Raw genomic sequence first — 27,040 nt, 5'->3', positions numbered from 1 at the left:
GCTGGAAAGTAATGCCTTCTAATTCTTTATCTGAAACTTCGAAACGCTTTATATACGAAACGAATGTTATTAACGCTCTGCATGTTTATTAAAAAAAATGGCTCTGAGCACTATGCGACTTAACTTCTGAGGTCATCAGTCCCCTAGAACTTAGAACTACTTAAACCTATCTAACCTAAGGACATCACACATATCCATGCCCGAGGCAGGATTCGAACCTGCGACCGTAGCTGTCGCTCGGATCCAGACTGTAGCGCCTAGAACCGCACGGCCACTCAGGCCGGCACATGTATATTCTTCATGTCTATTGCAGCCTGTAACATGTCGGTGTGTAACGTAACTACGTCGGCGCGCGAGAAACGGCGTGCTGTAATAGACTTTCGAATTCGAGGAGCAGCACCTTCTCCTTCAAGATAACGATGCCAGACCACACAAGAGCGCTACTACATTTGCAACAATCCGACGCATCGGGTTCACTGTCATCTATCATTCTCCATGAAGTCCCGACTTGTCCCCATCCAATTTGCATAACTTGAACATCTTCTAGGACTTTCACTTTGATAATGGTGAAGCGGGGCAATCAGAGGTGAGGTGGTGGTCCGTCAACAATGTCAATCTAGAGTGACGTTATCAGCGCACTGGTTTCTCGTTGGGAGAAATGTGTTCGTCGCCAGGGTGGCTATCTTGTGAAATAAATATGTAGGCATGAAGAATAAAGATGTACAATCTTAGAACGTCTGGAAACCTTTAAGAGTTTTCACGTAAATTCGAAGGGAGTAGTCTTCGTAGTACATTAAAAGTCGGTAGTTAACGCAGGTTTTTGAAGCTTTTTAAGTATGCTTTCTCGGAATAGTTTGCATCTATCTATAAATTTTTGTCAGATCAGTTCCTACAGCATCTCTGTGACTCTCTCTCATAGGTCTAACAAATTTTTTCTTACTCGTGGTGCCCATCTATACTCCGCAAGCCACCTGACGGTGAGTGGCGGTGGGTACCTTGAGTACCTCTATCGGTTCTCCCTTCTATTCCAATATCGTATTGTCGGTATGCCTCTCTGATTTTATCCTCATGGTCTCTTCGCGAGATATGCGTGGGAGGGAGCGATATACTGCTTGACTCCTCGGTAAAGGTATGTTCTCGGAACTTCATCAAAAGCCCGTACCGAGCTACTGAGCGTCTCTCTTGCAGAGTCTTCCACTGGAGTTTATCTGTCATCTCTGTAACGCTTTCGCTATTACTAAATGATCCTGCAACGAAGCGCGCTGCTCTCCGTTAGATCTTCTCTATCTCTTCTGTCAACCCTATCTGGTAAGCATCCCACACCGGTGAGCAGTATTCAAGTAGTGGGCGAACAAGTGTACTGTAACCTACTTCCTACTTCTTTGTAGACGTTCGATATCCCCTTTTAGTCTGATTTGATGTGGATTCTCTCTCTCTCTCTCTCTCTCTCTCTCTCTCTCTCTCTCTCTCTCTCTCTCTCTCTCTCTCTCTCTCTTTTTCATGGTACAGAGTAAGAACGTTTTCGAAATGTTTGCGTTGCCGCAATGCTTAATAACTCACTGCTTACAGCGCGAGCACTCGCGTCTGTTCACGCCCCTGCTCGTGAACAGAGCAGTTGCGCCGAGGTTATATGCTCGACAACATGAGAGAAGCTCCAACTGTGAAATACGGGAGTGTTAGTTTTGACAGAAATAGCAATGCGAGTCGCCGTTGGGTTACACCGACAATGTCTTCACACCTCAATCCCTCAATGCTAGAAGTCTCATCATTTTACACACAATATTGTTCACAAAACGTCTAGTGTATCATAAGAGGCTGAATACTTTCGGGACGTCCAATTTACGAAGGTACACAGCTGATGAGACATTCTTATCGACGTTGAAGAAAGTTTAGAAATGTAGGTTTGTCTTTTATTTTATTAGTTTGCGTGTGATAGATATGGAGCGGCTGTCATGTCGGTGGCGGGAGGGGGAGAGGGGGGGGGGGACGGGGGAAGGGGGGAATTAAGATTCATAGCGCAACTGAATGACGACAATAAAACTTCCAGGAAGTAATTCGCACCGATCTACAGCTTGACGCTATTGATATGTACTGTGACAGTCTAGATTTCTCCAAGCCTTTGCCTCTTTTGCGCAACTCTCCACAAGGATCCCCAAACTTTGTTCCCTGAAATGATGGGATGCGGGGGCGGGGGGTGTGTACAGCACTTGCCGCTCGCACAGCTGGTCTCAGCGCCTGCTCTCTCTGCTCATTTCCTGGGCAGCCTTGCGCCGAACCTGCACTTGAGGGGCGCATGCATACCAAGCCCAGCCTTCACGTATTTTCACACGGGAAACCACCTAATAACGGCATGTAGCTGTGTGGCTTGTCAACCCTCTTCGTTAATCCGCGAAGCAGATTCCATCGGGGAAGGCTCTTCTCCTCGAATCCCAAAAGCATCGCATTAAGACACACTGCTATTCGGGCTGGTTTAGGACTTAAATAGTATGACTACAATAAATTCCTGATCTTACAATGGACTGTGACAAAAGATGCATATTATACTAGAACTCAATTGCAGAAGTCATGGCCGCAGTGTGGGCCAACGTGAGACTAGCGAGACATGATTTGGGTAGCATCGCAGTCAATGACAGTGACGAGTTGGCAACAACAGGTGTCCTACTGACGACGATGACCTTTGTGAGAGCACAGCTACTATACCGAAACAAGAAAAAAAATTGTAGGTGCCTGTGAAGACAACACAAAATTCTAACCTACAATGCCCACATCACGTCGTATCAGTATCCGATCATTATGTATTCACGTTTCAACTTAGTGCGTGTCCATTTGGGAAGAATCTACAGGCAGAACAGTATCACACAGCCTCTGAATTTTGGTGAAGGGTTTGCTTGCAGAAAACCCACGCGACCTAGCCATGCTGAAGAAATTGAAAACCGGAATCTGGTTTCTGACACATGAAAAAAGAAACAACACGTTTGCGGCTTTCCAGACATTGTCTGCCATTTTACAGTGAGAAAGGAGAGCAGATAAACATCTTCTGTTGATGTATTGCACTGTTCTTTATGTTTGAGACGTTTTTCAGTGCTGTATTTGTACTCGAATAGTGAAAGTAGTAGATTGGGTTTTGAAGGTAGATTGGAAGCTGAGACTGCTAGTTTCCAATGCTCATCAAGTGTTAGTTACAGCACTAAAAGTTAATCCAAACACATAATTTTCCCTTTGTCATGCTCGTATCTACTCTACAGCACACTTACCAAAAAATTGAGTTGACGGGGAGCTTGTTTGACCCTACAAGGAGAACAAGGTTATTTCTCAGGCTGCAGACAGGCAATGTTGGCCGGGAAACTCAGCACTCCGATAGTCTGTGGAAAATGTCAATTCTAGTCGTGAGACTACTTCTCAAATTCATCTACAGTATTTTCATTGGTCCAACTATTTCCTTTGTACTCAACTAGGGTGCGTCGTCAGCATCTAGTATTAAGCAGAGTTTTCAGTGCCACTAGAGGTTCCTTACAGATTACGTAACTGTGTAAGAATGGGATTTTGCTTTCAAAGAGCATTGTTCAAATTGTCACCCTGACGACGCAATAAATCAATGTACTCTAGTAATGGGGAATTTTGTCTATGTTCATACTCGCTTCTACTCTTATTTCTGGCCGGCCACTGGTACCGAGCGGTTCTAGGCGCTTCAGTCTGGAACCGCGCTGCTGCTACGGTCACAGGTTCGAATCCTGCCTCGGGCCTGAATGTGTGTGATGTCCTTAGGTTAGTTAGGTTTAAGTAGTTCTAAGTTCTAGGGGCCTGATGACCTCAGATGTTAAGTTCCATAGTGCTTAGAGCCATTTGAACCATTTCTGATTTCTGTGTGGGCTGTAGCTGTCCTAACCGCCTTTTCTTCCCTGATACTTCATACCTGTTACTGTTTCCTTAGTACTGCTGTAAATTCATCAACCACTTGAGAATTCTCGCGCTTTTCGGCTGCTAAAAAGTTTTTAAATTTTTCGTCTCAAAGTACGCTGTAAATTTCTATACTTACCAGACATAGTGACCTGTAGTTCTGAATGTGAACTTGCAATTTACGAAAGAAACTCCGCTGAACTACGAAAATTACACTGCGGAAGCTAGAGCTCGATTTGGTCGAGCCAAACTGCGTAGGTTGCCTCAGCCTGGTTGGGTTTACATCCTCTGCCAACTATCTGTAAGCGCTAAGCGAACTTTGCTAAGCTCTTCGTCCTTACCTCCTCGAGCGCGTCCCACAGCTTAGCGTCATCGAACTCCTGGAAGGGGTCGAGGTTGAACCTCATGGAGGCGGAGAAGAGCACCGGTTCCTGTGGGATGATGGAGATGCGGCGGCGCAGGTCGTGCAGCCCGATGGTCGACGAGTCGATGCCGTCGATCACCACGGCGCCCTCCACCGGCGTTAGCCGGAACAGCGCCGCGATCAGCGACGACTTACCGGCACCCGTGCGGCCCACGATGCCAACCTGTGGCCAAACATTTTACACATTGCATAGTTACGGGACATTGTGTGATTAAGGAATGAAATGTGTGACACATTCAGGATACATATCCTTGTTTGAATATTGACGTATTACAACAATTGATACCCATAAACTTACTATCGCGTTTTGGAGCAGGTTGTTATTTGAACTGAAAGTTTATGAACTGGGAAAGAGCTGCGCCATTTTGTTTTCTGTACCTCCGTGATACAGTATTGTAATGCACTGATTTCTGTGTGTACCAGGGCTGCAGACAAATACCCGCAAACATAATTACATAACTACTTTTCAGGAATAATTAAAATTTCATGGCTACCCACGTAAGCACAACACTGAAATTAAATGAATCGGTAACGTGCATGGAAATTATCAGTAAAAAGTAGTCTATAGCCAGTGATTGGAACGGTCATAATTCACAACTAAAAGACGTGCTAAATTTTTTAAAAGACTGACGTCAATATTATAGGCCTATAGCTGTGTGTATCTGTTCGATGATGCAATCTTGGAAACAAGGAGGACCTACACATTTTTCCAATCACTAGGTACCTCCAGCGATCTACTGCAGGCTACTGCTAGAAGAGGACCAATCTCTTTCGCATACTACATGTAGAATCGTACACGTGTCCCATTAGCTCCTGTCGTCTCCCTTCTGTTCAGTGATTTTAGGAGATTTTATGTCTTCCAGTCAGCTACTTTGATGTCTTTCATTATTCACGTTCGCAAGGCATATGGATGGAGGAACCGCAATACTGTCTTTCTCAGAGAAATAGTATTGGAAAAAGGAATTTAGTATTATTCCTGTCATCCTCCCCGACAAAGCCATTTTATGGTCACCGAGTATCTCGATGGATGGCTTTGATCAGTTTACCTATTTAACACCAGATTAAAACTAGTTAGGAAAACTTAAAAGAGAAAAATGTTTCACTGGAATTTCCAACATTTTACTTCTTCAGTATGACGAGTAACTGTTAGAGAATGAAATTACAATGTAATGTAATCCAGACCATTAGCTGATTACACAGGCGTTGATATATATCGACAAGGACAGTTGAAAATGTGTGCCCCGACCGGAACTCGAACCTTGGATCTCCTGCTTACATGGCACACGCTCTATACGAATGAGCCACCGAGGACACAGAGGATAGTGCGACTGCAGGGACTTATCTCTGGCACCCCACCCTCACCCCCTGCCCCTCCCCCGAGAGCCACATTTCCAACGTACTGTCCACACACTACATTTGTAGTGCCCCTGCCCCCCTGTAACCATTACTCGCGGCGCGGCAGTCACTCTACCGATTCCCGTAAGAGTTTGAGCAATGTGAGTGCATCCGCACTGAAGAAAATCATTGACCGGTAAGCCTTACCTATATGAAGTGCGGATGCAATCACATTGCTCAAACTCTTACGGGAATCGGTAGATTGACTGCCGCACCGCGAGTAATGGTTACAGGGGGTGGGGGGGGGGGGGGGGGGCGGGGGGCAGGGGCACTACAAATGTAGTGTGTGGACAGTACGTTGGAAATGTGGGCCTGACGGAGGGGGGAAGGTGTCAGAGGTAAGTCCCTGCAGTCGCACTATACCTTGATGGCTCAGTCGGTTAGAGCGCCTGCCATGTAAGCAGGACATCCCGGGTTAGAGTCGTGGTGGGGGCACTCATTTCCCGTTGATATTTATCAACGCCTGTAAGCAGCTAACGGACTTGATTTCATTGTGATTTCATTCTTAGAGAGGTGTTAGATCACCAATGGTATCTATTCTTTCGGACATAAAGTTACATTAGATCTCTGTTGAAGGAGTAATTGCTATATTCTCAAGTGGTGTTTAGTTGTGAGAGGCCTACTTGTAGAAGTATTCTCCCAGAGCGATAGCGACCTCGGGACATAACGATTCATTAAGTATGAGGACTCTTGCAGTCATCAGAAGAGAAAGATATAGTTTCCTGTGAGTCATGTCATAGATCTTCTGAAATAATTCTTTTCGCATCTTCCACCATATTTTACAGAATATTTATATGCATGAAAGAAAATACCGCGTTTCAGACAGTAGTCGTCAGGGCTCTTTTCCTTGCGCCCTGTGTCAGCGGTACCTGTTGTGGTTTGCGGCTCTAATCGTCAGCTGCAAGCGTCTGAACGATGTGTAAAGCGCCAGTTGAACTTCGAGTCCTGCCTTCATCTGAAATGTTCCGACAGCAGTATGGCTGAAGGTGACAACTGCAACTCTTGTGTTTTTGTCGAGAGGTGAGCTTTCCCCAGTTTGCACTGCGTGTTAAATCCCTGAGATCAATCTAGAGTGCAGATTTTTTCTTCGAACATTACGTCGTTTGACAACTGTAGCTTCCACATATTTTATTACTCCAATCAGATCTACGTCTCACCCCATACTGTTCTATTTGAGTGGTATTTTCAAGTTAAGATAGGTATTTTCCTATTTAAATGAGGAAAGGTGTGAGATGAGACAAAACTCTACACATGTCGGGATTTCCCACTTATACACTGTATACTTTCACACCACCTTCGGACCATGTCCTTTCACCAACGTAAATTCGCAGCATTCCTTCATACGCTGAGTTTCGAACTGCTGAAACCACGTTACACGAATGAAGCCACGTTTCATGAATTACATCACAGTCTCTGGCATACTTCTTTGTATAGTAATAAAAACCGTGAAAGTTCTCAGTTTGGAAATGGTCACATGAGTAATTAAACTCTGGAAGGATCACACTTAATTACAACAGTCCCCTAAAAATTTTCTATAGGCGACTCAGACTTATCTGTCTCTCTAACAGTTCCTGTCGCTGTAAACTTCCAAGGAATACCCACAACACACGTGATCCAGAGAGTGAAGTTGGCACAGGAAATTAAAAAGTGGTAGGACTTAGCTATACATACTCTAAATTCATTAATGTTTTCTTTAATGTGCTAGTACAACTAGGTATTAAGTTATTTTATTCTGACTGCCGATTTCATTATTTAGGGTATGACATGGTTCATTTATCAGTTCAATGTTTGTTGTAATTTTCAAATATTCCCCACATGCTGCAGATTAAATATAATCGTCTTCAGTTTACTTATATAGGTTACAAGTTCACAGGCCTAAATAGATATAACAAGATGGTTTTCTCGTAAAACAACAAATGCATATAGATAAACAAATATTACCTTGTGTGTTGGCGCAATAATGAAGTTGACTGCTTTGAGCACAGGTGGAGCGATCTCGCCGTATCGCAGCGAGACGTCCTTGAAGACTATCTCGCCTTTGGACGGCCATTCCTTTGGTGGTTCCTTCCCTGGATAGAAACAGAGAGGCATTAGCATTTATTTCACAATTACACTTTTAGAATATACAGAGAAAAAAATGGTTCAAATGGCTCTGAGCACTATGGGACTCAACTGCTGAGGTCATTAGCCCCTAGAACTTAGAACTAGTTAAACCTAACTAACCTAAGGACATCACAAACATCCATGCCCGAGGCAGGATTCGAACCTGCGACCGTAGCGGTCTTGCGGTTCCAGACTGCAGCGCCTTTAACCGCACGGCCACTTCGGCCGGCAATATACAGAAAAAATTCACCATTACAACTCTACTACGACGTAGAGCATCAAATCGATCAAATCGTCTTGTGAATTGGCCACTGTATAGCGTCTTTAAATACTTCACATGTTGGTCTTCACTGATCGTTTGCTTCCTGTACCGGAAGAGCCGGTGCAATTTTTAGGACAAACAGCTCACTTTTGTGGTGGGGGGGGCTTCAGTTTCCTAATTCCCAGAATTCTTCTTAAATGGACCAACGCTGACTACTACTTCCATTATTCGGCTCCTGAGAAAGTCTTCCTGCTCCGTAATCTCAGTTTCGTCGGAGAAAAAAGCTTCCTTTTATGCCCGTTGGCAGTATGTAAATTGCAGCTCAAATGAATCAGCTGTCAGACATGCAGTCTTACTCTACTTCAGCATGAGTTGCACGACTGAGGGTTGGATGATTCGCCCCTCTGTTTACTTTCCTCATTTTCGAAGTACCGCCCATAGTCACAGACTCCTTCCAAGATGTGCTCCTTGGTAAAATGCAGTTTCGCACCAGTGTTTTTGTACCTTAAACTTTTTTGGCCAATAATTATGTGCATATTACAAGGAAATATGACTTGCAAAAAGAAAAAAGAAAAAAGAAAAAAAATTACCCAAGATGGTATTGGACTTTTTCACTACCACAGAACCATTACTGGAAACTGAACAGGTAGTTGTAGCAATGGAATATATCTGAGTAACAGGGATGACTATACACCACCTCGTAGCGATACAGCTTCCTAGCTAACGGGACTATTTAGTCACATGAGACTATTTTAAAATGATGATAAATCCGTCCAATAAAGATACAGAATATAGACTTTCACACTTCTGGTAGTTTAAAAATATCACCTCATGAAACTTACAAAATATTGTAGCCATCCATTCTTCACGTTAAGTATACTTTCACACCACCTTCGGACCACGTCCTTTCACCAACGTAAATTCGCAGCGTTTCTTCATACACTGAGTTTCGAACTGCTGAAGCCACGCTACACGAATGAAGCCACGTTTCATGAACTACATCATAGTCTCTGCCATACTTCTTTGTATAGTAATAAAAACCGTCAAAGTTCTCAGTTTGGAAATGGTCACATGATTCTGTTGCAGTCATTTGTGCGTCTGGATGTTAAACTCTCACAAACCCTCACTCCTTAAATACGCACTTCCTAGAGGAGTGGACAATGATTGCTGTCTAAGGATATCAACTCAGCGGCAGAGCTAAACAATAATGCGAATTTTACTGGTGAGTCCATGCGCCCACACACACTTGTATATAAGATTAAGTCAATAATTAACAGGGAAATGTGGTTGTGTTATAGCAACATTTACAGAGAGAAAGCCACTATCTTTGTTTGCAGTTGAGCCACCTGCTTGGGGTGCGGGTGGACACACACACACACACACACACACACACACACACACACACACAGAGAGAGAGAGAGAGAGAGAGAGAGAGAGAGAGAGAGAGAGAGAGAGAGAGAGAGAGAGAGAGAGAAGTAGACGACTCGCTGCTCCTCCGGCTTGTTTAGAATCTACCTCTATTCATTAAGTTAAATGAAATGACGCGTCCTCCTTTGAGTGGCTGGTACAAAGCAGCATGTACTGAAATGCTAGTTTGTTTGTGCAAGTCAGGTAATGTTTGGAGGGGACAAATGTTTCGAAATTGTTAGGAGGAATAATACAAATAAACTGCTCACCGAGTGTACGTTTTCAATATCGCCACTCCATTAATTCCAAATGTGAACCATGCTACAAAATTTCAATCCCGGAATAAATAATGTTCCAATCTAAGAATAACTCAGTGGACACTGTAATACAGGGTATAGTCTCACCATAGGCATTTATTAGTATCTTCAGTTATAATTTGAATAATTAAGATGGCAGTCTTCTTGGCAGAGTTTACGCAGATCTAACTTCCATCATGAACCGACCCAGCGTTCCGGTAATTCATTCATAAGATAGGGGCTAATGGAAAAAAAGGACTACCAGCACAGAGATCACTACTGCACAAAAACAGGAATTCTTGATAACAGAAAACTTGCAACACATGACTTCTGTCAGTGCCCAGCGGTGTTGTCCGGTCCTTCCGCCGACTGTACGCCAAGGCGCGGACGTCGGACGTTGCAGTCAGCAGTCGGTCTTTTCTCTCAGAGGTAAGCCACGTAGGCGAGATTCCGCAGCCTGGGTAGTTTAGCAGCCACGGTAGCTTGCGAAGCTGTTGCCGTTTCTGCACGAGCAACTGAAGTTAGGGAGTGCCACAGCGTGTGGCTGAAAACTGAAATCTGTTGCGCGACGACCCTCACTCGCTACTTTTGAAACGCCGTATTGAATTCATCGTATTTTGTTGTTTCCTTATTATAACTTGGTGTTATGGCAGTAGGCCGTTTCACGGGAATGGTGAATTGTATACTTACCATAAAGAAGTCACTCTCGATAAGATTTGTTGTAATTTTTATGTTAGTGAATGACACACTGGCTGTGAATGGCCTTAGGAGATAAGATGAACAGTAATGACTTTCCAGGCAGCATGTCTTTAGCGTGGCCAAGAGGTCAGATGTGTGCAGTTAGTGTGTTGAAGGAAGTAGGTTCAGGTCCTGATACATGCTATTGTTTTCTATCGGATTTGTAACACATGTAACAGAATTATGTTGTGCAATATTCGATGTTATTTACATATAAGATGGAGTTGCCAGTAATCAGTTTCTTAGACTTCGGGACTTCAGCGCGATTTAAAAACGAAAAATGAAATTTCTGCAAGTGAAACAAGCAGCAGTTACATTTATGTTCTTTATCACAATTATTTGACCGCTTTGAGAATATGTTGCGATTTCCGAGGCACGAGCTTAAGAGCACAGTTTAAATTGCTGCGAATGAAACGAGCAGCGATCTTATTTACAGTCCCATTTGTCACAAATATTTAGCTGCGGTCCAGTCCTTAAGAACACTAACATAAATTTTGGTGGTGAAATGGCAATACCCATCAGGCGAGCGACGTCGTCAACGTGACACATTTCCGATTTCAGCCAAATGCTGAACGCACAGTGTGATCCTTCCAGAGTTTAATTACTCATGTTTTTGTACCCCTGCAGTTGAAACTTCAGGTGCGGATATTAAGAGCTCACGTGATCGACAACGCACTTCACACATGCCTTGGGGAAAGAGCATTGAGGTTCCTGTCATCGCAGCTGGCGAAATGGACGCTTGCAAGGCATTTTTCCGCAGGCCTCACAGTACATACTACTGTCGTCCACCGTCTGAGAAGCTGCAAGAAGCCTTAGTAGCCATCTTTCACTTCTAGGATGACTGGAAATGGTCTTACGTGCGCCCCGCCATATATCCCTGTTGACAAGTGATGGGTGGCTGCGCCTAGCTGATTCTCGTTTAGCTGGAGTTGTGGGCATTGGTGTGGCCGGTCTCTTGTTCCGCCAGCGGCTGGAACCTGTTGGCGGTAGATGGCGGCGGCGGATGTTTCAGCTGATGTGCCCCGTCTGCGTTCGGCGGGCCGCGCGTTTGGCCTCTACGGTCGCCCAGGCAAGGCGCACAAAACTGTGACTTTGCACTTCTTGGTAATAGTGATGTGACCCTCTCCTTTTGTGAGCTTTCACATATCGCTGGCTTCGTCTGTGTCCATGAATAGTTCCACTTTTCGGTATCAAACTTTAAAATCACCTTCGCCAACGTTGGCACTTCCATTCCTCTCCGGAGATGGTTTGTTACACTGAGTCGGAAGAACCCTCCCTCCATGTCCAAGTATGCAGGCCAAGTCCTAAGAGGGGGCCAAAAGGGGTCAGTGATGGAACAGGCTCTGCCAGACGGCGATCCACCCCATCTTTTGCTCGACACAGTGCTCCTCGGAATTCCAGCCGGGCCAACGACATCTCTTTGGCACTGGCAGCAGTTCAGTGACGACGGGCGACATGATACTCAGACTCCTGCTATACTGGCGGGTCTGCCTCTCTTGACATCTAGTCGTCAGATCTATATTATATAGACACGGCCAGATACTTCTGATCAGATGGTGTACTGTCCCACAGCGAATTAGTAATCCCATGAAGCATTTTTAAGCACACCAAACAAACTGCATTTAGGAAGAACGAAGTAGAACCAATAATCAATGTTCACGTCGCTCGAAATACAGTTCATTAGATATTTCGACAATATGATTCACTATAGATGTAGGGTTGTTTTCTGTCAACACCCTATCGATGGATAGGCGTATTACATACTGCAAATCTATTTGGTCGAGGGGTCTTTCTCCAGTCGGCACTTAGCTTTTTCTGACTTTTTTTCTTCTGCCAATGATATTTATACGAGTAGCGTTCAATAAGTGTTGCGACAGACTTGTCTTGGTCCATATCGATTGAACTGCGGAATATTCTGCCGGACATAGTGAAATATTCCCGCTTCAACTTCTGTAGTTCATGAAGTTCCGATAGATGGCAGCGCTATACGTAGCCTCCAAATGGCGTCTGTACTGGAGACGTGTTCAGAACAGAGCTGTCACTGAGTTCTTTTGACGTATAACCAAAGAATCGCATATATTCGTAGGCACTTGCCGAATGTCTACGGAGACCTGGCAGTGAACGAAAGGATGGTTAATCGCTCGGCGAGGCATTTCTCATCATCACGACAAGGACGCACAAACCTTCCCGATCTCCCACGTCCCGAGCGGCCGCACACAGCTGTGACTCTTATAATGCTCGAACGTCAGGACAGTCATTCGAGGTGGTCGACGGATCAAAATGAAACATAAATTGTTAAGGCTTTAGTGGCTTCTTGTTGACAAACTGCCTGTTGGCTTCTGTCTCGGGGTCTTCGGCCGATGTTCATGTAATGATTTTACTAACCGACAGGGAAGACCAAAGAGTGTCTTAGATCGGCAAAGGAGAAAAGTAACCCTCTTGTAATGTCGGGAATATACCGTATACCATGCACATGCGGAAAAGTTTATGTCGGAATGACAGGACGATCAATCAACACTAGGATCAAAGAACATAAGCGACATTGCAGGTTGGGGCAGGTGGAGAAATCGGCCGTGGCAGAGCACGCACTGAGTGAGACGGACCACGCAATAAAATTCGCCGACACGGAAGTTCTGGCTGTAGAGAAGCACTATCACACGCGCTTGTTCAGAGAAACTGTAGAAATACAAAAACGCGCGAACAGTTTCAACAAGAAAGCGGAAAGCATTAAGATAAACGGATCCTGGTTTACCATACTGCAGCGAACGACTGTCACAGGTAGCAAGAGGAGAACCGCACCGGAAATGACCGCGGAGAAGCCCTCGGACGTTGGCGCACCAGGTACATGAAGTCCGCAGCCGCGAGCTCGGCTCCAGTTCACCAACGGCAATGGAGCGTGAAGCTTTGACAATGCCAGCCACTCGTCCTGGTGAAACGTCAGTAAAATCGATGAACGTCGACCGAGGAACCCGAGACAAGCCAATAGGCAGTTTGTCAAAATGAAACACCTAGCTTCACAGCTGGACGTCCCTGTTCGTAGTGGTGACACACTCATCTCTGGCCGTGCGGTTCTAGGCGCAACAGTCTGGAGCCGAGCGACCGCTACGGTCGCAGGTTCGAATCCTGCCTCGGGCATGGATGTGTGTGATGTCCTTAGGTTAGTTAGGTTTAATTAGTTCTAAATTCTAGGCGACTGATGACCTCAGACGATAAGTCGCATAGCGCTCAGAGCCATTTGAACCATTGTGAACGCTCGTCTACCAGTTTGGGTGTTCAAAGATGTGTGCCCGCTGAGTTCCTCGCTGTCTCACATAAGACCATGAAGAGCAACGAAGGACCATTGTGCGGAATTCCTTGTGCGTTACGAAGCTAATCATGACTTTTTAGTAGCCCATCGTCACAGGAGCAACAAGGGTGCCTCACTTCGAACCGGAAACAAACGGTAATCCATGGAGTGGCGTCACATATCTCCTCGAAACTAAACGTCCAAAGCCTCACCCTCAGCCGGTGACGTTATGCGAAATTCTTCTGGGACTTTCAAATGGTTATACTGTTTGATTCCTCCCTCATGGTGCAACGATCAATTCATTGTGCCACCTTCAGCAAGTTGAAGAAACGACTTCTGCGTGTCGTCGCCACAAAAATGCAAAACAGCTTCTCCATAACAGCGCAAGACCTCACACAAGTTAGCGCACACGAGAGGGGCTCATGAAACTTCATTGGACTGTTTTCCCCCTCATCTACCCTTCAGCTCTGATCTCGCACCTTCCGAGTCCCATCTGTCCGGCCCAATGAAGGATCCACTCTTTGGTGTACAGGAATCCTGAATAAAACCAACCTGCTTTCAGAAAAAAAATGTGTTGCATTACTTATTGAACGCCACTCATAAGCGAATAAATGCCTAGTTACACCGTGGTTTAAAGTCAAGGACATACCAACGTTGGTGAGACCATACTGTAGTGGTAAATTTTGCTATAAAGCATAGCAACACGTCTCTCTTTCTTTTTGCTTGACCGATGGAACACTTCAGACTGAAAAAACGTGACTTTAATTAGTAGTAACGTAAAGAGCATCTGTGCCTGGGTTTGTTGGTATTCAGAAAGAAAAAATTCGGGCACAGCGCAGAAAGCGACGACGGATGTGTAATTTGGACTGGCCAGGCAGAGGTCACTTGAACTTTGCAGACGTGCTTTGGGGGTGCTGTGGACTCCAAAGACGAAAGGGACTGATGACAACGGTCGAGCACTAAAAATAAGTATTGTTATACAGGGTGTTACAAAAAGGTACGGCCAAACTTTCAGGAAACATTCCTCACACACAAAGAAAGAAAATATGGTATGTGGACATGTGTCCGGAAACGCTTACTTTCCATGTTAGAGCTCATTTTATTACTTCTCTTCAAATCACATTAATCATGGAATGGAAACACACAGCAACAGAACGTACCAGCGTGACTTCAAACACTTTGTTACAGGAAATCTTCAAAATGTCCTCCGTTAACGAGGATACATGCATCCACCCTCCGTCGCATGGAATCCCTGATGCGCTGATGCAGCCCTGGAGAATGGCGTATTGTATCACAGCCGTCCACAATACGGGCCCGAAGAGTCTCTGCATTTGGTACCGGGGTTGCGTAGACAAGAGCTTTCAAATGCCCGCATAAATGAAAGTCAAGAGGGTTGAGGTCAGGAGAGCGTGGAGGCCATGGAATTGGTCCGCCTGTACCAATCCATCGGTCACCGAATCTGTTGTTGAGAAGCGTACGAACACTTCGACTGAAATGTGCAGGAGCTCCATCGTGCATGAACCACATGTTGTTTCGTACTTGTAAAGGCACATATTCTAGCAGCACAGGTAGAGTATCCCGTATGAAATCATAACGCGCTCCATTGAGCGTAGGTGGAAGAACATGGGGCCCAATCAAGACATCACCAACAGTGCCTGCCCAAACGTTCACAGAGAATCTGTGTTGATGACCTGATTGCACAATTGTGTGCGGATTCTCGTCAGCCCACACATGTTGATTGTGAAAATTTACAATTTGATCACGTTGGAATGAAGCCTCATTCGTAAAGAGAACATTTGCACTGAAATGAGGATTGACACATTGTTGGATGAACCATTCGCAGAAGTGTACCTGTGGAGGCCAGTCATCTGCTGATAGTGTCTGCACACGCTGTACATGGTACGGAAATAACTGGTTCTCCCGTAGCACTCTCCATACAGTGACGTGGTCAGCGTTACCTTGTAGAGTAGCAACTTCTCTGACGCTGACATTAGGGTTATCGTCAACTGCACGAAGAATTACCTCGTCCATTGCAGGTGTCCTCGTCGTTCTAGATCTTCCCCAGTCGCGAGTCATAGGCTGGAATGTTCCGTGCTCCCTAAGACGCCGATCAATTGCTTCGAACGTCTTCCTCTCGGGACACCTTCGTTCTGGAAATCTGTCTCGATACAAACGTACCGCGCCACGGCTATTGCCCCGTGCTAATCCATACATCAAATGGGCATCTGCCAACTCCGCATTTGTAAACATTGTACTGACTGCAAAACCACGTTCGTGATGAACAATAACCTGTTGATGCTACGTACTGATGTGCTTGATGCTAATACTGTAGAGCAATGAGTCGCATGTCAACACAAGCACCGAAGTCAACATTTCCTTCCTTCAATTGAGCCAACTGGCGGTGAATCGATGAAGTACAGTACATACTGACGAAACTAAAATGAGCTCTAACATGGAAATTAAACGTTTCCGGACGCATGTCCACATAACATCTTTTCTTTATTTGTGTGTGAGGAAAGTTTCCTGAAAGTTTGGCCGTACCTTTTTGTAACACCCTGTATAGACTCTAGGTTGCGGTATCTGAGGTTAAGTACGAACTTATGGGTTTGGTCAAGCATTGGAGCATCATATATGAACATCATGTCTGAAAAGCTTTGTTAATTATCATTTGTTGTGAGTTGAGAACTTATTTAAATACAGACGAATTACGGAAACCGTATTCTGTGATTTCGTAGCGAGCTGTTTAAATCTGGAGGCTCTCTTATAACCCTTCTGCGATCGGAAAAGAAATCAGCGATCAAATACGTGGCACTGCGTAGCAGGACCGCAACATCAAGAGAAAACAAGAAGGTGACCGGGAAATTCGGAAAAGACGGTAACTGTTGTTGCAGAGAACGACTAAAGACTTGGCATCTCGCAGTATATCAGTCGCTCTGAAATCAACCCACAACAAGAAAAACACTTTAATTCCTGATAAAGCCTCGTGTTTTTCAAACCAGTTTTTGATTTGCGGCCTATTTTAGTTGATGTTCTTTGAACTGCTGCTTGATTTTATTGACATTCCCATTTTACTCTTCGGGTATGCACCTGGATTGTAATGGTGGCTCCAGATTCAAGCCGTAGTCGCTTTTCTTTTTTAAGCAGTTCATCTCCCTAGAACTTCAGTCTGGTGCACTTTGGGAGAAGGCCATGCATTTGCATCTATAATCACCTGTCAGCTGAATTAGGACCCATCTTTCGCATTCTTCGTGAAAATATGAAGGTCTTTAATAGAAGAAACGAAGGACTAATTTCCACATCAGTAAGTATGTGATCCATAGGTTGTACTGAAGACACATTTTGCGTCCGAAGTTGCTCAACGTTGGCATCGTAACTAATACTGCCCTTCACAGATATAAGCCTGTTTTTTTAAATGCAGTCAATGACTATGTGTCTAATGGTGAATCATAATTGGCGGAAGAGGAAACTGGAAAGAGGAAACTGGAAAGAGGAAACTGGAAAGAGGAAACTGGAAAGAGGAAACTGGAAAGAGGAAACTGGAAAGAGGAAACTGGAAAGAGGAAACTGGAAAGAGGAAACTGGAAAGAGGAAACTGGAAAGAGGAAACTGGAAAGAGGAAACTGGAAAGAGGAAACTGGAAAGAGGAAACTGGAAAGAGGAAACTGGAAAGAGGAAACTGGAAAGAGGAAACTGGAAAGAGGAAACTGGAAAGAGGAAACTGGAAAGAGGAAACTGGAAAGAGGAAACTGGAAAGAGGAAACTGGAAAGAGGAAACTGGAAAGAGGAAACTGGAAAGAGGAAACTGGAAAGAGGAAACTGGAAAGAGGAAACTGGAAAGAGGAAACTGGAAAGAGGAAACTGGAAAGAGGAAACTGGAAAGAGGAAACTGGAAAGAGGAAACTGGAAAGAGGAAACTGGAAAGAGGAAACTGGAAAGAGGAAACTGGAAAGAGGAAACTGGAAAGAGGAAACTGGAAAGAGGAAACTGGAAAGAGGAAACTGGAAAGAGGAAACTGGAAAGAGGAAACTGGAAAGAGGAAACTGGAAAGAGGAAACTGGAAAGAGGAAACTGGAAAGAGGAAACTGGAAAGAGGAAACTGGAAAGAGGAAACTGGAAAGAGGAAACTGGAAAGAGGAAACTGGAAAGAGGAAACTGGAAAGAGGAAACTGGAAAGAGGAAACTGGAAAGAGGAAACTGGAAAGAGGAAACTGGAAAGAGGAAACAATGTCAAGATAAACAGATTTCGCCCCACGTCAGAATTACATTAGTTGTTTAAGAAAAGAGCACTCGCTCCTTTAAATGTTCCCACAACTGAAAGACAACAGAAAGCTATTTCTCAGTCGTGTTACCATTTTAGTTGTGGGCATAGAGTGTCTGTTGAGAAAAACTTAGTAGAAATAAATCGCTATTCGGACCAGTTTTCCAGGATAAAATCTTCTGATGCCTTTAAGCACACACAGACTGCAGTCTCATAGCAGTGGAGATAGCACAAAGTGTCATTTTAAAGCTTTAGAGCAGCCCTTTCTGACAGACCCACAGATCTTAGACATACACAGTTCTTTGTTAAAAATAGCGTCTGTTAGCCGTTGGGTCCTTGAGGAACCTCATCCAGAATCCACAACGTCAATATTCTAACAGCCTCAGGTAATCATAAGACCTTTTTAATCTGTACCTAGACTTCGTAACAATTTCTTGTTTTAGACTCTAGGGCTTACGAAATTGTGTGGGGTAAACTTTCCTTACCTTGAAACTCTTGCAGTATTCTTTTTAGGAAACTATAGTATCACATCCTGTTTATGCTTAATTTCAAACAACAGAATTTCAATATTTAACGTCACGTACGTGGAGAGGTTACCTGAGATGAGATACGACTTCGAATCGGAAAAGGATGGGACTGGAGATAGGTGTTTTATTTTCGATTTAACTACCATTGCTTTTGCCTTGAGTGATTTAAGAAATCCTCGGCAAATGTATATATAGATTTGAATCATAGTCCTCCCGAATGGAATATCTATGTTATATTTAACTGTTGTTCAATGTAGCGTAATAGTGCGGGCTCTTACTGTTATAACTCCTGAAAAACATGCAGATCGGGTGTCAGCTACTGATAACAGTCTAGTTGTCGAACGGCCCTTGTGCATGTACAGGGTGACAATTATTGAACTATATGAAAAAAAATGTTAATTACTTATAAGCTACGGCGTGCATATACTTTATTCAACATGTAAACAGCACTACAGATATTCGGGTTTAGATTATGACATGTTCGATATGCCTGCCATCATTCGACGAACAGCGAAATTCTGCAGGACCCGCTGAAGCGTCGGAACATCGATGTTGTCGATGACCTCCTGAATGGCTGTTTTCAGCCCAGCAATGGTTTTGGGGTTATTGTTGTATACCGTATCTTTAAAATAGCTCCTCAAAAAGGAGTCAAATGTTTTCAGATCCGGAGAATACAGCGGCCAATCGAGGCTCATGCCAGTGGCCTCTGGCTACCCCGGAGCCAGAATGCGGCCCCCGAAGTGCTCCTCCAGGACTTCAGACACACTCCTGCTTCGATGTGGTCGAGCTCCGTCTTGCATGAACCACATCTTGACGAAATCAGGGTCACTTTGGATAATGGGGACGAAACCATCTTCCAAAACCTTCACGCACGGTTCGGTAGTCATCGTGCCCTCAAGGAATATAGCACTGATTATTGGACATTGCACACCACACAGTCGCCCGTTTAGGGTGAAGAGACTTCTCGATCGCGAAATGCGGATTCTCAGTCCCCCATATGCAGCAGCTTTGCTCACGGATGAACCCATCCAAATGAAAGTGGGCTTCGTTGCTAATTCTCATCATGCCCCGCGGCTAAACGTGCAACATAAACGTCCTAACGCAAACCGTCCATAAGTTATGACGATTTTATTTCATGTTGTTGTTGTTGTTGTTGTGGTCTTCAGTCCTGAGACTGGTTTGATGCAGCTCTCCATGCTACTCTATCCTGTGCAAGCCTCTTCATCTCCCAGTACTTACTGCAACCCACATCCTTCTGAATCTGCTTAGTGTATTCATCTCTTGGTCTCCCCCTACGTCTCTACTTCGACCATCAGTTATTTTGCTCCCCAAATAGCAAAATTCCTTTACTACTTTAAGTGTCTCATTTCCTAATCTAATTCCCTCAGCATCACCCGACTTAATTCGACTACATTCCATTATCCTCGTTTTGCTTTTGTTGATGTTCATCTTATATCCTCCCTTCAAGACACCATCCATTCCGTTCAACTGCTCTTCCAAGTCCTTTGCTGTCTCTGACAGAATTACAATGTCATCGGCGAACCTCAAAGTTTTAATTTCTTCTCCATGGATTTTAATACCTACTCCGAATTTTTCTTTTGTTTCCTTTACTGCTTGCTCAGTATACAGATTGAATAACATCGGGGGTAGGCTACAACCCTGTCTCACTCCCTTCCCAACCACTGCATCCCTTTCGTGCCCCTCGACTCTTATAACTGCCATCTGGTTTCTGTACAAATTGTAAATAGCCTTTCGCTCCCTGTATTTTACCCCTGCCACCTTTAGAATATGAAAGAGAGTATTCCAGTCAACATTGTCAAAAGCTTTCTCTAAGTCTACAAATGCTAGAAACGTAGGTTTGCCTTTCCTTAATCTTTCTTCTAAGATAAGTCGTAAGGTCAGTATTGCCTTACGTGTTCCAGTATTTCTACGGAATCCAAACTGATCTTCCCCGAGGTCGGCTTCTACTAGTTTTTCCATTCGTCTGTAAAGAATTCGTGTTAGTATTTTGCAGCTGTGGCTTATTAAACTGTTTGTTCGGTAATTTTCACATCTGTCAACACCTGCATTCTTTGGTATTGGAATTATTATATTCTTCTTGAAGTCAGAGGGTGTTTCGCCTGTTTCATACATTTTGCTCACCAGATGGTAGAGTTTTGTCAGGACTGGCTCTCCCAAGGCAGTCAGTAGTTCCAATGGAATGTTGTCTATTCCGGGGGCCTTGTTTCGGCTCAGGTCTTTCAGTGCTCTGTCAAACTCTTCACGCAGTATCGTATCTCCCATTTCATCTTCATCTACATCCTCTTCCATTTCCATAATATTGTCCTGAAGTACATCGCCCTTGTATAGACCCTCTATATACTCCTTCCACCTTTCTGCTTTCCCTTCTTTGCTTAGAACTGGGTTTCCATCTGAGCTCTTTATGTTCATACAAGTGGTTCTCTTATCTCCAAAGGTCTCTTTAATTTTCCTGTACGCAGTATCTATCTTACCCCTAGTGAGATAAGCCTCTACATCCTTACATTTGTCCTCTAGCCATCCCTGCTTAGCCATTTTTCACTTCCTGTCGATCTCATTTTTGAGACGTTTGTATTCCTTTTTGCCTGCTTCATTTACTGCATTTTTATATTTTCTCCTTTCATCAATTAAATTCAGTATTTCTTCTGTTACCCAAGGATTTCTAAGAGCCCTGGTCTTTTTACCTACTTGATCCTCTGCTGCCTTCACTACTTCATCCCTCAAAGCTACCCATTCTTCTTCTACTGTATTTCTTTCCCCCATTCCTGTCAATTGTTCCCTTATGCTCTCCCTGAAACTCTGTACAACCTCTGGTTCTTTCAGTTTATCCAGGTCCCATCTCCTTAAATTCCCACCTTTTTGCAGTTTCTTCAGTTTTAATCTACAGGTCATAACCAATAGATTGTGGTCAGAGTCCACATCTGCCCCTGGAAATGTCTTACAATTTAAAACCTGGTTCCTAAATCTCTGTCTTACCATTATATAATCTATCTGATACCTTTTAGTATCTCCAGGGTTCTTCCATGTATACAACCTTCTATCGTGATTCTTAAACCAAGTGTTAGCTATGATTAAGTTGTGCTCTGTGCAAAATTCTACCAGGCGGCTTCCTCTTTCATTTCTTAGCCCCAATCCATATTCACCTACTACGTTTCCTTCTCTCCCTTTTGCTACACTCGAATTCCAGTCACCCATGACTATTAAATTTTCGTCTCCCTTCACTATCTGAATAATTTCTTTTATTTCATCGTACATTTCTTCAATTTCTTCGTCATCTGCAGAGCTAGTTGGCATATAAACTTGTACTACTGTAGTAGGTATGGGCTTCGTATCTATCTTGGCCACAATAATGCGTTCAGTATGCTGTTTGTAGTAGCTTACCCGCATTCCTATTTTCCTATTCATTATTAAACCTACTCCTGCATTACCCCTATTTGACTTTGTGTTTATAACCCTGTAGTCACCTGACCAGAAGTCTTGTTCCTCCTGCCACCGAACTTCACTAATTCCCACTATATCTAACTTTAACCTATCCATTTCCCTTTTTAAATTTTCTAACCTACCTGCCCGATTAAGGGATCTTACATTCCACGATCCGATCCGTAGAATGCCAGTTTTCTTTCTCCTAATAACGACATCCTCTTGAGTAGTCCTCACCCGGAGATCCGAATGGGGGACTATTTTACCTCCGGAATATTTTACAGAAGAGGACGCCATCATCATTTAATCATACAGCAAGCCCTCGGGAAAAATTACGGCCGTAGTTTCCCCTTGCTTTCAGCCGTTCGCAGTACCAGCACAGCAAGGCCGTTTTGGTTGTTACAAGGCCAGATCAGTCAATCATCCAGACTGCTGCCCTTGCAACTACTGAAAAGGCTGCTGCCCCTCTTCAGGAACCACACGTTTGTCTGGCCTCTCAACAGATACCCCTCCGTTGTGGTTGTACCTACGGTACGGCCATCTGTATCGTTCAGGCACGCAAGCCTCCCCACCAACGGCAAGGTCCATGGTTCACTATATTTCATATAGTTCAATAATTGTCACCCTGTAACTGTCAGAGGGCGAAATTAGACGCTATACAGTGTCTTTCCTAAGAGAGTCGTCAGGCTCATTTTCTCTAGTGTTTTAGGAGACCTTTACGATTTAGTTTTTGCGTTGTGTAAACTGGAATCAGCCAAAACGAACACTGCTCATTACGTCTTTCATGTAAAGCCTAGTGTCGACGGAAAGCGTCGGTTTGTTCCTACGTTACGAAGAAGTTTCTTAAAGCGGAATTTTACGTGTCCATTGAATAGAGCTGTCCTAGATTAATATTGTGCGATATTTGTTTAATCGATATGTTTTAACAGGGATCGTAAAACACGAAGAATAAAGAGCAATGCAGCAGTGACTGAGCACACTGCATGCTTAGCTGTAGCAGTCAGCTGGGCCAGGGCTGTGCTGTCGCTGCTGGAGTACTGGTTATTCTTCGAGTTTTACGGCCCCTGTTAATACACATCGATAAATCAAATATCGCACAAGACCAATCTGCAACCGTTCTATCGAATGGGCACATAATTTCCCGCTTTAAAAGTCATTTTGTTTATAAAGGGGAAAAAAACGACGCTTTCCGTTGACACAGGCTGTTGTATGAAAGACGTAATGAGCACTATTTGTTTGGGCTGATTCCAGCTGTACAATTCGAGAACGAAATTGCAAATATCTGCTGAAACACCAGCGAAAATGCTCATACTGCAATACTATCAGTATATACACCCAGTATTCTTTCTTTTGCTTACGCCATAGTCCCGCAGCGATCGCAGGGTCGTCGTGGTTACAACGAATTGGGCAGTGTTAGTGTGAGGGATGGCTGGATGCCCTTCCTGCCGCCACCCCGTACCCCCCAGGAATGGAATCAGTGCACTCCAACTGTCTGCGTCTAGTGTAAATCGTGAAATAGTGCGCACGTGTTTCAAATGTCTGCGCCGCGTGTAACTGAGGCGGAACGTGGGGACCAGCCCGGTATTCACCTAGCGGGATGTGGAAAACCGCCTAAAAACCACATCCAGGCTGGCCGGCACACCGGCTCTCGTCGTTAATCCACTGGGCGGATTCTATCCGGGGCCGGCGCGCCTAACCGAGTCCAGGAAGCAGCGCGTTAGCGTTCTCGGCTACCCTGGCGGGTCGATATACACCCAGTATATGTGAACATAATGATCGTATCTACATGTAAGTTTTGTAATGAATCTTAGATCGGAGAAAAGCTCGAGGTTTCCTGTAGATGTGGTTTTGTGCATGAGTTGCGCATTGCGGGTTTAGGGCTTGCATCGTGGAAGCTGGCAGCGAACTCACCTTCCTCCGACTCGAGGGCGGGCTCTGGCGGCAGGCGCGTGTACTCCAGCACTCGCTCTATGGAGGTGGCCTGGCTGACCATCTCGTTGAGCTGCAGCACGCCGTACTGCAGCATGCCCGTCAGCAGCAGAGACTGCGACACCGCCAGACCCACGTTAGACCCGGCCACGGAATCTGCAAACGGAACGCAAGTTCACATCTACCTCCTTTCTGTTATAACAATACAGTGTGATAAAATCTACCGCTTCCGTGACACTGACCATCTGTAACTAGCTCACCGTTCAAGATATTAGTAACTTCGTTCAAAGAGAATACTGTGATTTTTGAGTAGTTGTGGAGAACTGCGGAGATGATTTTCTACTGCTGACGTAATTCCAGACAGTGAAGTAGTGTGTACGTGCTAGTTGGCTGTGTGGACCATGGTATTTCAACACTCACAGCAATCAAATATTCCACTTTCTACCGTATCTTTATTAAGAATATGCTGTAGACACTTCCGTCTTATAGGCGTACAACAGCCCTGTTCACAGGTCTGCACGCATTCGTTCTTGGTTCGGGGAGCTATCAGGCGTCTCGACTGGCTCACGAAATCATCGTATAGAAAACGGCAGGAATTTTTTGAAACAACGCGTGAATCGTGACAATCAACGTCTCTGCAATTTGGCAGCTCTACGGGCTACCATCTATGAGGAGCTTCAGCTGGGTGAGGCGAACCTAAAAAGCTCGTGGACGCACTTCCTCGCCGAACAGAGGCCGTTATGAAAGATGGAGGTGGTGTTACACCGTTTTAGCGTGATGATAACTGATTTTTTGTCCAGTGTACCTAAATTGTAACACCTACCTAGTAACGTCCAGAATCAATTTTCCCCTCTGCAGAGGCATGTGCGTTGATAGGCAGCTTCGTGGCAGATTAAAACTGTGTGTCGGATCGTGACTCAAACTCTTCGTCTTTGCCTTTTGCTGGTAAGTGCTCTTTCAGCTGAGCTACCCAAGGACAACTCACGACTCGTTCTCACAGTCTTACAATCGCCAGTACATCATCTCCTACCTTCCAGACTTTACATAAGTTATTCTGCAAAACTTGCGGGACTACCAATTCTAGACGAAAGAATATTGCGGAGACTGCTGTGAGGACGGGTAGTGAGTCGTTCTCGTTTAGCTCAATTGGTAGAGCACTTGCCCGCGAAAAGCAAAGGTCCCGAGTTCGATTCTCGGTCCGGAAGTTTCGTACCTAGTAACATGTTTGATCATTCATCCGTCTTCCCTACGGAAGTAAACCTGCGCTGCATCCCTAAAGGGAAAAATAGTTAATCACGGAGCAGCCTGCTACGTTCTTAATGAATGCTGATTTCAGTTTCATTCACTCTTCGAAAACGGAGCACATTAGTTTGATTAATGAAGTGACTTCGTTACGCACCGCCTTACGCAAAATAGTTAAAAACATTCTATGTGAAACGACTGGAAAAATTGTGGCTAGCACGGGAGCTGTTTAAGGAGGCCATTAACTACTTCCCTCCTGTAAACAACCCCTGCTCTAATGGCTCCTGCCATTTCTTGTTGATTTTCTACTTTCGACAATGCTTCTCCGTAACAGAATGCAGAATATGTGACATACATGAGTTTCCTCCGACAACAGTTAACTCACCTCCCACAGTAACCGCATTTGTTGCCAGTTTATCTCAGAAAAATGCAGAAATTTTGCACAGTGGTACTGCTGATTTCGTGAGTAGAAAAGAAGACTGGAAAAACTAAATTTACAAATTCTTGATTAGGTAATTGTCAGTGATATGAACGATAATTTCAGAAATACGAGATTTTCGAATAGCTTATCGATACAAAACGTCACACGATTTGTAACTCAGTCACTATTTCCAACTAAAGTGTGAGGTGATGCGTTTCAGTAGCATGCTCTCATCTCAAGGCCCCCTTATGTTATTACCTTTTACTGTGAACTACATTCCTTTTAAACAAAATATTTCTGTTGTTGTACCAGGCGCGTCAGATAATGAAATGTCGCCTCTGAGTAGAATAATTCTGTACAATTCTTTTGCTGCCTGTGCTTTGAACGGTTTGAACACAATGCGACAAACTTAACACTTGCTGACAAAGCTACAATAAAATCGAGTACAGATATTCGGAGGTTTGCTGCTAGCCGTTACTTACCAGAATTAATGACAAGGAAGCTGAACGTGACAAGAGTGACGTAAACGACGCTGAGTAAATCCAGCCACAGTCCCAGTGCAGTTCCAGAGCACACGTACAGGAACCACGCTGACGTGTGTCTGTCCTGGAAGAAATAGCAGAAAATTATGTGAAATCTCTGAAAACTAATTAAAAAAATATGTAAAGTTTTCTGGTGGAAATTAATAAGAAACAGGTTGGTAGTGTTTTTAGAAAAAGCTCTAGACTCTTGGGCACAAAACACGATGCTGTACTATTGCATTTGAAGTATTCTACGTTTGCCACCAGCTGTACAAATTCATGAAACACACTCAATTCCTGACACTTGGATCAAGTCAACTGCAACTGTTACTATAGCTTTTGTTGTGCCTTAGCAGCAGTTAATGTTCCATACAATTAAAGGAAAAAGAAAGGGTATACATTATTACCACTTTGTTATAAAACGTTTCTTAACGAAGTTTATATATATATATATATATAGCCTTTCTCAGTAGATAGTACAATTCCTGTATGGGAATGAATATGTTTTCTGCAGTGTGAAATCCTGTTTTCTCTTTTCGTTCTTGAGATCCAGAAGGATGTAGATAGCGCATCTCCAGGCGGTGCCATGTTTTTAGACTTCCAGAAGACCGATAATAAATCTATACAAATGAGCTGGCTGACAGCGTCTGCTACGAGTCTGTCCGCTGACGACGTACTGGCGCACAGGAGGGCAACAACATTAAGACGGTTAATATGAAATAAAGACCGACCTGCAGGTGATTGATGCCCACTTCAGTGATTGACATCTGACTAAATACAGTAACACAAGACACAAGGGAACGACACACTTCGAAGAAATTATTCGAATGGGACGGAAGTCGGTGATATACATGTACAGGTAAACAAAGGACTACAATTTCAGGAAAAAACATTTA

At 44.2% G+C, this 27,040-nt stretch overlaps 1 protein-coding gene across 1 annotated transcript in view; it reads right to left on the bottom strand.

Moving 5' to 3' along the window:
• Positions 1-27,040, bottom strand: part of LOC126162750 (ATP-binding cassette sub-family C member 4-like) — a 229,314-nt gene that overhangs the window by 14,559 nt on the left and 187,715 nt on the right. The window contains exons 19-22 of the mRNA XM_049919432.1: positions 26,106-26,229; positions 23,943-24,116; positions 7,658-7,785; positions 4,239-4,484 (exon numbers count right to left, since the gene is read on the bottom strand). Of these exons, the coding sequence (XP_049775389.1) occupies positions 4,239-4,484; positions 7,658-7,785; positions 23,943-24,116; positions 26,106-26,229 (672 nt within the window). The remainder of the gene's footprint in view (positions 1-4,238; positions 4,485-7,657; positions 7,786-23,942; positions 24,117-26,105; positions 26,230-27,040) is intronic.

The sequence above is a fragment of the Schistocerca cancellata genome, chromosome 2 (genome assembly GCF_023864275.1).
Source record: "Schistocerca cancellata isolate TAMUIC-IGC-003103 chromosome 2, iqSchCanc2.1, whole genome shotgun sequence".
NCBI lineage: Eukaryota > Metazoa > Arthropoda > Insecta > Orthoptera > Acrididae > Schistocerca > Schistocerca cancellata.
This window is presented reverse-complemented; position numbering and strand designations above follow the sequence as displayed.